The 12,925-nt window shown below is 33.9% G+C and overlaps 3 protein-coding genes across 3 annotated transcripts; all 3 read left to right on the top strand.

The window, feature by feature from the left end:
* The first annotated feature begins 1,339 nt into the window (after positions 1-1,339).
* Positions 1,340-6,531, top strand: LOC133320277 (ejaculatory bulb-specific protein 3-like). The gene is made up of 3 exons (XM_061528186.1): positions 1,340-1,367; positions 5,826-6,026; positions 6,324-6,531. Exons 2-3 carry the CDS (start codon positions 5,852-5,854, stop codon positions 6,518-6,520), a joined length of 372 nt encoding a protein of 123 aa, XP_061384170.1. The 5' UTR covers positions 1,340-1,367; positions 5,826-5,851; the 3' UTR covers positions 6,521-6,531.
* On the top strand, positions 1,462-2,177 carry LOC133320284 (ejaculatory bulb-specific protein 3-like). The gene is made up of 2 exons (XM_061528209.1): positions 1,462-1,657; positions 1,951-2,177. The coding sequence occupies exons 1-2, from the start codon at positions 1,483-1,485 to the stop codon at positions 2,145-2,147; spliced, it is 372 nt and encodes a 123-aa protein (XP_061384193.1). The 5' UTR covers positions 1,462-1,482; the 3' UTR covers positions 2,148-2,177.
* Positions 6,532-10,295: 3,764 nt separating the features above from the next.
* Positions 10,296-11,118, top strand: LOC133320282 (ejaculatory bulb-specific protein 3-like). The gene is made up of 3 exons (XM_061528195.1): positions 10,296-10,319; positions 10,414-10,613; positions 10,911-11,118. The coding sequence occupies exons 2-3, from the start codon at positions 10,439-10,441 to the stop codon at positions 11,105-11,107; spliced, it is 372 nt and encodes a 123-aa protein (XP_061384179.1). The 5' UTR covers positions 10,296-10,319; positions 10,414-10,438; the 3' UTR covers positions 11,108-11,118.
* The last annotated feature ends 1,807 nt before the right edge of the window (positions 11,119-12,925 follow it).

The raw sequence follows: 12,925 nt of genomic DNA on the forward strand, positions 1-12,925 counted from the left end.
GGAGGAACCATCCACAACAATCTTATTATTTGATGGGGGCTGGTTCCGAGGCCCATGAAAAGCAAGTGCCTCAGATTTATGAAGGGCTACACTGAGCCCCAGAGCCCTTGTTCGGTGCACTATCTGCAACACTCGATTCCGTGGCCAATACCGTTGCCACTCGGTGATTTGGGCCACGTGCTGTCACCAATGTGTCATCAGCGTAGCAAATAACGTTCAAGCCCGGCAGTAAGGACCCACGCAACATCCAATCGTATCCATTGTTCCATAGTAGGGACCCAAGGACCGAGCCCTGTGGAACACCACATGACATTGCTCGTTTATGCCAGGTGCCGTCTTTAATTGGGTAAGTCACCTCCCGTTCAAAAAAGTAGTCGGCAACCATGTCACATAGATAGCGTGGAACATGGTGGTGATCAGGGGATGCTTTAATAGTCTCCCACGAGCGTGTTGAAGGCGTTTGAAATGTCTAAGGAGACCGCCAGCAGCATTTCACCACGAGAGATTGCCTCCTCGGGCGGTGCGTAACCTAGTGTAACTGGGACGTCATGCCATTCATACCTTCACGACCTATGAGTCTCTGAGGACTCCTCCTTCGGTGAGAGTGGTGGGCTCCACCCCACACCTTCCTATCCTTCTCTAGAGTGAAGTACCGGCACATGCCGCTCTCAACTTGATCTCGATCACCAGGAGTCGGATTTCGCCCTCCAACACCCGCAGGCTCCTCTAACTGGGAGGCATTCAGTGGGCATAAGCCTGCTGCCTACGACCAGGCCTTCACCTTCCATTTCTCCTTCGGTGACCTCCTTCCGCAAGATGACAACCTCACAGAAGGAGATCTCCATCGTCCAGACTCTCTAACCGACCATAATCTGAACTACTGCCCGCAGCGAAAGGTCCGCGCCAATCACGAAGGACAATTGGCGATGCTTCGTTTCCCCCGCTGGGCACTCTGGTAATATGTGGACAGAAATTTCCAAGATGATGTTAGGAATTTTTTGCGTTTTATTACCAAGTTAAGTGTTTCAGATTTGGTATCTGTTTAATGAAAGTTAATCCTTCAATTTGTTTTGAAATATTAAATATAAATAATAATCCATAGAAACAATACCTCTTCAATCTTCATATATAGAAAAGGTATATTTGAATTATTTATTTGTTTGGTATATAAATATATTACTAAAACATTTCTTGTTTAATGTTTTTTATGATTATTACCGTTTCTAAATCATCGTTTTTACATAATATAGCTATTTATGAATTTCAAATTAATAATTATTAAAAATTGTTATTACTGATCCGAGTATAAATACGAATTACTTATCAACATTTTTACAGAATCAAAACAGTTGGGCTTTGATAGATCGGTAAGGAATTTCTAAAAATCTAAATTAATAATAATAAATATACTAAAATTATTTATAACTACCTTCTATTTATTAAATAAATTTTTCAGTGAAATCTCCGGATTTTTTCATCATAATGAAGACAATAATATTCTTAGCTGTAATCGCGTTTGCGGTTGCTGATTCCGAGTTCTATGATGTTGTTAAATTGGATATGGATAAGATGGAAAAAGACCCTCAGCAATTTAAGAGCTTGGTAGACTGCTTATTGGACAGGGGACCCTGCACGCCTTTCTTTAGAATCCATCGAGGTAATTATACAGCTATTATTATTGAACATGATTCGTAACATACTATCACTGTATTGGCAACCAGAGAGTATATCCGATTATCAAACACTTTCTCAAGAAGGTGCGTTCACTGTAAAAAGGTTATTTATTGTTGAAATAGAATAAACATAATAATAATTATTATAATTATTATTTAATCAATATTTTTATTTGATTGTTTGAACAATTCATTTGAAGATTTCAAACTAAATGCCAATTTCGTAATAAAATACATCCTCATTGGTATAACTGGTGAAAGGTGAAATGTATTTCAGGTATAGTTCAAGAAGCCACTGAAAATATTTGCAAGAAATGCAACCCGCAACAAAAACGTGCTTACTGGCATTTCCTGAGGATACTCAGAACTACCAACCCAGTGGACTACGAAAACTTTAGACAGAAGTTCGATGCCGACAATGTTTATATCGACACTTTAGAATCGGTACTGAGGGGATTTGCAAATCTAAATTAAAAGTAAAATTATTATGGATTTTTCAAAACTATTTTTGTGCCTATTATTAATTATATTTTAATGTCCACTGGCAAATGGCAAACCAACTATTTGAAACTATGTTGTGACAATAAACTTTCATTATCGCAATTTATTTGTTTTACTGAGTCCTGTTATATAATATTTGTGTATATAGGATTAACATAAATTTCAATAAAAGATACCGGGTTATTCAGTGACATGTTCAGTGTCACAACAAAATTTTGGTTCTTAAAAGTGTGCACATGTTCTCAACAGTAATATTTTAATTCAAATTATTTTCAAGTCAGATGCATGTTCCACAAACTACTAACGTTTCTCTTGTGGCACCTCTTATTAAAGAGACAAGGAAAGAACTCATTAATGTTATGCATTACGTTCGATTCTTCTGTAACATGTTTCGAGGTTTCATTCTACCTCAGCTTTTATAGGATGAAGTCAACCTGCCGATTGTGGTGAGGCTTTCCAATGCTCTTATTGTCCTACAATCTAGTTATAAGATGTTGAAATGCACAATAACTTGTTTTCGAAGGTATCCGTAGCCTAAGATACACATACAAATCCTCTAGGATAAAAAGAATTTACAGTCAAATTTTCTAATGAAAAATTGTCCAGTCAAATTATATTAAAAATTTATAAACTTATAAATTCAATGACTAAGAAGTTACAATTAAGTCTATACATATGGGTATTAAGAAAAATAGGAATTTGTAAAAGTTGGCATGATATTAGTTGAATTTGATTGTTTAATATGTTTACCGATTACTGCATAAAATTTGAAGAATCCAATGGCTATAAATTATAAAATGTGGATAATGTCCCTGATATTTCTAATTCTGGATGCATTGTGAGATTGGCTTTTCTCGTTTTAGGATACACGAACCTATTAATATTCGTCATTTATGTTATACTTATCTAGTTAAAATTCATCTTAAGCTTCTGTCTAGTAGCATTAGATGATAATTGATTTTTTTTGACTTTCCCGTTGGGTTTTATTACTAGGATAAATCCCAGTACGGTACAAATGATTCAAGGTAAATTAATAAATGATAACTAACTATAATATTACATTTCTACATTATTCGATAATTGATATTGAATATTGTAAACAGTTAGTAACGAAACCAATTCTTAAGTTCTTTGGTGTTTCCGTCATATTGACATATTACAATTCCACAGGTAATAAAATCTTTAAACTAAGTTCTATAACAATGATTGACACAAATATTGTAGAAATGAATACTGAGAAAAAATAATAGCAAAAATGTACAGGATCTTTACTAGAATTGGGCTCAGCCAGTTTATCCGAGTGATACTAATACGCGATTAGGAATATTACGGTTTTCATGATGTTAGATTATCTGAAATTAGAAGAGACGAAACCTCTCAGCATTCCATGGATTCACCGTGCGGGTGCCGGGTCCACCGCGTTGCAGGGAGAGGAGGCTCAACAGTGCCTGGGACTTGCGGCCCAGGTGTAAGTTTGAGGGGCCACTATCTAACGCTCGTTAAACGCTCACCTCCTCTGTCCAAGTTCCTCTCTCTACCTAACCAAATTTGAAACGAACCTGCTCGGGGTCTATGTTATCATAAAGAAAACGTTAAATGATATAAATTTATTTTTGATTCTATAATCAACCACAACAGTAAAAAACACTTCAAAAGATGTTTAGATAATAAAAGATTGTTTATATTTAGTTAAGTATTAAATTAGATTATTGGAAAGTAAAGAAAAAGTAGTGTTCGTTTATCTACATTAGGTGTTTAGTCGATTTTTATGCAGATATTTAGAATTTATTATAAGACTTTTTCAAATGAGCATTTATATACAAAGAATTGATTTCCCAATTTTTGTTCAATTTCTTTCAATTTTTAAAAGATCCCAATATAAAAACCTGACTGGATTACTCTATGAGACCACCTCAAATATGCAACCTTATAGATAAAAAATGAATTTCTTGAATCGGTCCAGGAGTATTCGAATAATCGCGGAACACACATAAATACACACCTTCTCCATGCGAGAAGAGGCTTATGCTCAGTAGTGGGCTTCCGATAGGCTGATGATGATGATGATGATGACACATAAATAAAGATTCCGACGAATATGAAACCTAATCCTATTTTGAAGTGGGTAAATCCATAGATTACAAAATCTGTCTTCTAAGATTTAAATTCAAACATAATACACCTTACGTAACCATTACTTAATGTGTTTTTTGTATGCCTACACATGTTAAGAATTTTCCTCCATTTTCGCGGGATGCCATTATCAGGCCCTGTTATAGACATCATTGAACCATTTGTGAAGTCTACCCTTATATATAAATAAATTAAAATCCTTTCGCGTTCAAGTTACTCTTTCGTTTGTCACACGCATACTTAATGCTAATATTAGACTTATTGGTTTTATCATAGTTGCCATTGTTAGAACTAGATTAAACTGAAATGGGAACATAGAAAGCACCAGTTTTAAAATTAAAACAAAAAAGATACAGACGTATTGAGCATCAAAAATGGATTTTTGAAGTAGGTTAAAAATATTACTTGTTACTTAGTTTTCATTTTCGTTTTAAACTGAATGGAAGTCTACTTGTCAAAAATGTACTTTTTAAGAAAGAATTTGGCGACGCTCCGTTTCCCACGCAGGGCACTCCGGTAATTTGTGGTCAGGAATGTCATCCGAGCAAGTGCAAAAGTGACACGCAATGTGGCACAAATACCTTCCGAAACTGTAATTATGTCCCAAGAGAAACTGCACCAACCAGAAAGTCAAGGAACAGTGTCGTCGGTCCACCCACAAATATACAGGTCGATACACCTCCACCAGAACCTGGGCTACCAACTCCCAGGAAGACTATCCAGCTAGCATGCAAACCGCCTCGTGGGAGACAATGCGATATTCACGACCTACAACCCTCAACGCCTTAACTCACTGCGCTCACTGAAGCGACACCACGTTCGGCTTCGAGAAGGCACTGGCCCACACTGGAACTCCGTACAACGGGATCGAAAACGACACGCTGGCATACCATTCTAGGTTCCAATATGTCGCGCTCGGACAGCCCCCAATTCTAATCCCTGTGTTTTAAGTGTGACGTCGGTATCTCTCCTAAGAGTCATTTGAGAGCCGGTTTCCTTGAGGCAGGTCTAAGATTTGTTTTGTTTAATCATCTTTTCCAAGATGATGTTTGGAAATTTTGGCATTTTGTTACTTAGTTAAGTGTTTCAGATTTGCTATCCGTTTAATGACAGTTAATCCTTAAATTTTGGATTGAAATATAAAATAGAAATCATAATTCATAGAAACAATACCTTCAATCTTCATATATATATAAAAGGTATATTGGAATTATTTATCTGTTTGGTATATAAATATATGACTAACACATTTCTTGTTTAATGTTTTTTATGCTTATTACCGTTTCTAAATCATCTTTTTTACATAATATAGCTATTTATGAATTTCAAATTAATAGTTATTAAATATTGTTATTACTGATCCGAGTATAAATACGAATTACTTTTCAACATTTTTACAGAATCAAGACAGTTGGGCTTTAATAGATCGGTAAGGATTTGCTAAAAATCGAATTTATTAATAATAAATATACTAAACTTATTTATAACTACCTTCTATTTATTAAATAATTTTTTAAGTGAACTCTCCAGATTTTTTCATCATAATGAAGACAATAATATTCTTAGCTGTAATCGCGTTTGCGGTTGCTGATCCCGAGTTGTATGATGTTGTTACATTGGATATGGATAAGATGGAAAAAGACCCTCAGGAATTTAATAGCTTAATAGACTGCCTATTGGACAGGGGACCCTGCACGCCTGTCTTTCAAACCTATCGAGGTAACTTTACTGCAATTATTATTCAACGTGATTTGCACAGACTCGTAATACAATGACTGTATTGGCAACCAGAGAGTGTATCCGATTATGAAACACTTCCTCAAGGAGGTGCGTTCACTGTAAAAAGTTATTTATTGTTGAAATAGAATAATAATAATCATAATAATAATAAATTTTTAGTCAATATTTTTATTTGATTGTTTGAACAATTCATTTGAAAATTTCAAATTAAATGCCAATTTTATTATTAAATACTTTCTCATTGGTATAACTGTTGAAATGTGAAATGTATTTCAGGTATAGTTCAAGAAGCCACTGAAAATATTTGCAAGAAATGCAACCCGTACCAAAAACGTGCTTACTGGCATTTCCTGAGGATACTCAGAACTACCAACCCAGTGGACTACGAAAACTTTAGACAGAAGTTCGACGCCGACAATGTTTATGTCGACATTTTAGAATCGGTACTGAGGGGATTTGCAAATCTGAAGTAAAAGTAAATTTATTATGGATTTTCCAAAACTGTTTTTGTTCCTATTATAAATTATAAAATATTTTAATGACCACTGGCAAATGGCAAATGGCAAACCAACAATTTGAAAATATGTTGTGACAATAAACTTTCAGTATCGCAATTTATTTGTTTTACTGAGTCCTGTTATATAATATTTGTGTATATAGGATTAACATAAATTTCAATAAAAGATACCGGGTTATTCAGTGACATGTTCAGTGTCACAACAAAATTTTGGTTCTTAAAAGTGTGCACATGTTCTCAACAGTAATATTTTAATTCAAATTATTTTCAAGTCAGATGCATGTTCCACAAACTACTAACGTTTCTCTTGTGGCACCTCTTATTAAAGAGACAAGGAAAGAACTCATTAATGTTATGCATTACGTTCGATCCTTCTGTAACATGTTTCGAGGTTTCATTCAACCTCAGCTTATATGGGATGAAGTCAACCTGCCGATTGTGGTGAGGCTTTCCAATGCTCTTATTGTCCTACAACCTAGTTATAATATATTGAACAGCACAATAACTTTTTTCGAAGGTATCCGTAGCCTAAGATACACATACATATGTATGTGTGTATCAGCTAGAGGATAAAAATAATTCATAGTCTAATTTTCTAATGAAAAATTTTCCAGTCAAATTATATTAACAATTTATAAACTTATAAATTCAATGACTAAAAAGTTACAATTAAGTCTATACATATGGGTATTAAGAAAAATAGGAATTTGTATAAGTTGGCATGATATTAGTTGAATTTGATTGTTTAATATGTTTACCGATTACTGCATAAAATTTGAAGAATCCAATGGCTATAAATTATAAAATGTGGATAAAATGTCCTTGATATTTCTAATTCTGGATGCATTGTGAGATTGGCTTTTCTCGTTTTACGATACACGAACCTATTAATATTCGTCATTTATGTTATACTTATCTAGTTAAAATTCATCTTAAGCTTTTGTCCAGTAGCATTAGATGATAATTGATTTTTTTTGACTTTCCTGTCAGGCGCTATTACCAGGATAAATCCCAGTACGGTACAAATGATTCAAGGTAAATTAATAAATGATAACTAACTATAATATTACATTTCTACATTATTCGATAATTGATATTGAATATTGTAAACAGTTAGTAACGAAACCAATTTTTAAGTTCTTTGGTGTTTCCGTCAATATTACAATTGGACAGGTAATAAAAACTTTATACTAAGGTCTATAACAATTATTGACACAAATATTTTAGAAATGAATACTGAGAAAAAATAATAGCAAAACTGTACAGGACACCTTTGGGTAATGTCTTAGTGCACTTGTGTTGAGTATGAAAACATTACTCAAATTGAATATAAAGGTATCATTGCCAAACTTAATTGGTGGTTCGGTTGCAATTATAAAGTATACTCTTCCTTTTAGAAATATTAGTTTACATCATGTCAGTCTCAAGGAATACAAGAAAATGCAGTATTCATAATAAATGGCGTCAACTTGGCAATTTTTTTTTTACATCTATAATTGTTATACAAATGCGAGCAAGGTCCCTTATCCAGTAAACAGTCAACGAGTATGTCAAATTCCTTAGGATCTTTACTAGACTTGGCCTCATCCAGTCTAACCGAGTGATACTAATACGCGATTAGGAATATTGCGGTATTCATGATGTTAGATTATCTGAAATTAGAAGAGACGAAACCTCTCAGCATTCCATGGATTCAACGTGCGGGTGCCGGGTCCACCGCGTTGCAGGGAGAGGAGCTTCAACAGTGCCTGGGACTTGCGACCCAGGTGTAGGTTTGAGGGGCCCCTATCTAACGCGCGTTTAACGCTCACCTCCCCTGTCCAAGCTCCTCTCTCTACCTAACCAAATTTGAAACGAACCTGCTGCTTGTCTATATTATCATATAGAAAACGGTAAATGATATAAATTTATTTTTGATTCTATAATCAACCACAACAGTAAATACCACTTCAAAAGATACTTAGATAATAAAAGATTGTTTATATTGAGTTAAGTATTAAGTTAAATTATTGGAAAGAAAAGAAAAAGTAGTGTTCGTTTATCTACATTAGGTGTTTAGTCGATTTTTATGCAGATATTTAGAATTTATTATTAGACTTTTTCAAATGAGCATTTATATACAAAGAATTGATTTCCAAATTTCGTTTCGATTTATTTTAATTTTTAAAAGATCCCAATATAAAAACCTGATTGGATGACTATGAGACCATCTGAAGTATGCAACGTTATAGATAAAAAATGAATTTCTTGAATCAGTCCAGGAGTAATCGAATAATCGCGGAACACACATAAATAAAGATTCCGACGAATATGAAACCTAACCCTATTTTGAAGTGGGTAAAGAAAAAGATTACAAAATCTGTCTTCTAACACTTAAATTCAAACATAATACACCTTACGTAACCATTACTTAATGTGTATTTTGTATGCCTACACATGTTAAGAATTTTCCTCCATTTTCGCAAGATGACATTATCAGGCCTTGTTATATACATCATTGAACCATTTGTGAAGTCTACCCTTATATATAAATAAATCAAAATCCTCTCGCGTTCAAGTTACTCGTTCGTTTGTCACACGCATACTTAATGCTAATATTAGACTTATTGGTTTTCTCATAGTTGCCATTGTTAGAACTAGATTAAACTGAAATGGGAACAAAGAAAGCACCAGTTTTAAAATGAAACAAAAAACTTTTAAATCGCTTGACATAGTCGAAAATTATGAGGTAACGAACATAAAAAGATACAGACGTATTGAGCGCCAAAAATGGATTTTTGAAGTAGGTTAAAAATATTACTTGTTACTTAGTTTTCATTTTTGTCTTAAACTGAATGGAAGTCTACTTGTCAAAAATGTACTTTTAAAGAAAGAGTTTGGCGACGCTCCGTTTCCAACGGAGGGTACTCCGTTAATTTGTGGTCAGTCCCCAGAGAAACTGCACCAACCGGAAAGTCAAGAAACCTTGTCGTCAGTCCACCCACACATATACACGTCGATACACCTCCACCAGATCCTGGGCTACCAACTCCCAAGAAGACTTTCCAGCTAGCATGCTAACGGCCTCGTGGGAGACAATGCGATATTAACGACGTACAACCCTCCACCCCTTAATCACTGCGCTCACTGTAGCGACATCACGTTCGGCTTCGAGAAGGCACTGGCCCACACTGGAACTCCGTACAACGGGATCGAACACGACACGCTGGCATACCATTCTCGGTTCCAATATGTCGCGCTCGGACAGCCCCCAATTCTAATCCCTGTGTTTTAAGTATGACGTCGGTATCTCTCTCTGAGAGTCATTTGAGAGCCGGTTTCCTTGAGGCAGGTCTAAGATTTGTATTGTTAAATCATCTTTTCCAAGATGATGTTTGGAATTTTTGGCGTTTTGTTACTTAGTTAAGTGTTTCAGATTTGCTATCCGTTTAATGACAGCAAATCCTTAAATTTTGTTTTGAAATATAAAATATAAATCATAATTCATAGAAACAATACCTTCAATCTTCATATATATATAAAAGGTATATTGGAATTATTTATCTGTTTAGTATATAAATATATGACTAACACATTTCTTGTTTAATATTTTTTATGCTTATTACCGTTTCTAAATCATCTTTTTTTACATAATATAGCTATTTATGAATTTCAAATTAATAGTTATTAAATATTGTTATTACTGATCCGAGTATAAATACGAATTACTTTTCAACATTTTTACAGAATCAAGACAGTTGGGCTTTGATAGATCGGTAAGGATTTTCTAAAAATCTAAATTAATAATAATTATAATAAATATACTTTAATTATTTATAACTATCTTCAATTTATAAAATACATTTTCAGGTGACTCTTCGGATTTTTCATCATAATGAAGACAATAATATTCTTAGCTGTAATCGCGTTTGCGGTTGCTGATCCCGAGTTGTATGATGTTGTTACATTGGATATGGATAAGATGGAAAAAGACCCTCAGGAATTTAATAGCTTAATAGACTGCCTATTGGACAGGGGACCCTGCACGCCTGTCTTTCAAACCTATCGAGGTAACTTTACTGCAATTATTATTCAACGTGATTTGCACAGACTCGTAATACAATGACTGTATTGGCAACCAGAGAGTGTATCCGATTATGAAACACTTCCTCAAGGAGGTGCGTTCACTGTAAAAAGTTATTTATTGTTGAAATAGAATAATAATAATCATAATAATAATAAATTTTTAGTCAATATTTTTATTTGATTGTTTGAACAATTCATTTGAAAATTTCAAATTAAATGCCAATTTTATTATTAAATACTTTCTCATTGGTATAACTGTTGAAATGTGAAATGTATTTCAGGTATAGTTCAAGAAGCCACTGAAAATATTTGCAAGAAATGCAACCCGTACCAAAAACGTGCTTACTGGCATTTCCTGAGGATACTCAGAACTACCAACCCAGTGGACTACGAAAACTTTAGACAGAAGTTCGACGCCGACAATGTTTATGTCGACATTTTAGAATCGGTACTGAGGGGATTTGCAAATCTGAAGTAAAAGTAAATTTATTATGGATTTTCCAAAACTGTTTTTGTTCCTATTATAAATTATAAAATATTTTAATGACCACTGGCAAATGGCAAATGGCAAACCAACAATTTGAAAATATGTTGTGACAATAAACTTTCAGTATCGCAATTTATTTGTTTTACTGAGTCCTGTTATATAATATTTGTGTATATAGGATTAACATAAATTTCAATAAAAGATACCGGGTTATTCAGTGACATGTTCAGTGTCACAACAAAATTTTGGTTCTTAAAAGTGTGCACATGTTCTCAACAGTAATATTTTAATTCAAATTATTTTCAAGTCAGATGCATGTTCCACAAACTACTAACGTTTCTCTTGTGGCACCTCTTATTAAAGAGACAAGGAAAGAACTCATTAATGTTATGCATTACGTTCGATCCTTCTGTAACATGTTTCGAGGTTTCATTCAACCTCAGCTTATATGGGATGAAGTCAACCTGCCGATTGTGGTGAGGCTTTCCAATGCTCTTATTGTCCTACAACCTAGTTATAATATATTGAACAGCACAATAACTTTTTTCGAAGGTATCCGTAGCCTAAGATACACATACATATGTATGTGTGTATCAGCTAGAGGATAAAAATAATTCATAGTCTAATTTTCTAATGAAAAATTTTCCAGTCAAATTATATTAACAATTTATAAACTTATAAATTCAATGACTAAAAAGTTACAATTAAGTCTATACATATGGGTATTAAGAAAAATAGGAATTTGTATAAGTTGGCATGATATTAGTTGAATTTGATTGTTTAATATGTTTACCGATTACTGCATAAAATTTGAAGAATCCAATGGCTATAAATTATAAAATGTGGATAAAATGTCCTTGATATTTCTAATTCTGGATGCATTGTGAGATTGGCTTTTCTCGTTTTACGATACACGAACCTATTAATATTCGTCATTTATGTTATACTTATCTAGTTAAAATTCATCTTAAGCTTTTGTCCAGTAGCATTAGATGATAATTGATTTTTTTTGACTTTCCTGTCAGGCGCTATTACCAGGATAAATCCCAGTACGGTACAAATGATTCAAGGTAAATTAATAAATGATAACTAACTATAATATTACATTTCTACATTATTCGATAATGGATATTGAATATTGTAAACAGTTAGTAACGAAACCATTTCTTAAGTTCTTTGGTGTTTCCGTCAATATTACAATTGGACAGGTAATAAAAACTTTAAACTAAGGTCTATAACAATTATTGACACAAATATTTTAGAAATGAATACTGAGAAAAAATAATAGCAAAACTGTACAGGACACCTTTGGGTAATGTCTTAGTGCACTTGTGTTGAGTATGAAAACATTACTCAAATTGAATATAAAGGTATCATTGCCAACTTAATGGGTGGTTCGGTTGCAATTATAAAGTATACTCTTCCTTTTAGAAATATTAGTTTACATCATGTCAGTCTCAAGGAATACAAGAAAATGCAGTATTCATAATAAATGGCGTCAACTTGGCAATTTTTTTTTTTACATCTATAATTGTTATACAAATGCGAGCAAGGTCCCTTATCCAGTAAACAGTCAACGAGTATGTCGAATTCCTTAGGATCTTTACTAGACTTGGCCTCATCCAATCTAACCGAGTGATACTAATACGCGATTAGGAATATTGCGGTATTCATGATGTTAGATTATCTGAAATTAGAAGAGACGAAACCTCTCAGCATTCCATGGATTCAACGTGCGGGTGCCGGGTCCACCGCGTTGCAGGGAGAGGAGCTTCAACAGTGCCTGGGACTTGCGACCCAGGTGTAGGT

This window comes from Danaus plexippus, assembly GCF_018135715.1.
Source record: "Danaus plexippus chromosome 16 unlocalized genomic scaffold, MEX_DaPlex mxdp_23, whole genome shotgun sequence".
In the NCBI taxonomy this organism is placed as follows: domain Eukaryota; kingdom Metazoa; phylum Arthropoda; class Insecta; order Lepidoptera; family Nymphalidae; genus Danaus; species Danaus plexippus.

What these genes read in the sequence shown, in the direction of transcription:
- LOC133320282 (XM_061528195.1), top strand. Translation starts at nt 10,439, where the DNA reads ATGAAGACAATAATATTCTTAGCTGTAATCGCGTTTGCGGTTGCTGAT. An exon ending in TGTCTTTCAAACCTATCGAG is followed by an intron (nt 10,614 to 10,910) that starts GTAACTTTACTG and finishes AATGTATTTCAG; the next exon opens with GTATAGTTCAAGAAGCCACT.
- LOC133320284 (XM_061528209.1), top strand. Translation starts at nt 1,483, where the DNA reads ATGAAGACAATAATATTCTTAGCTGTAATCGCGTTTGCGGTTGCTGAT. An exon ending in TTTCTTTAGAATCCATCGAG is followed by an intron (nt 1,658 to 1,950) that starts GTAATTATACAG and finishes AATGTATTTCAG; the next exon opens with GTATAGTTCAAGAAGCCACT.
- LOC133320277 (XM_061528186.1), top strand. Translation starts at nt 5,852, where the DNA reads ATGAAGACAATAATATTCTTAGCTGTAATCGCGTTTGCGGTTGCTGAT. An exon ending in TGTCTTTCAAACCTATCGAG is followed by an intron (nt 6,027 to 6,323) that starts GTAACTTTACTG and finishes AATGTATTTCAG; the next exon opens with GTATAGTTCAAGAAGCCACT.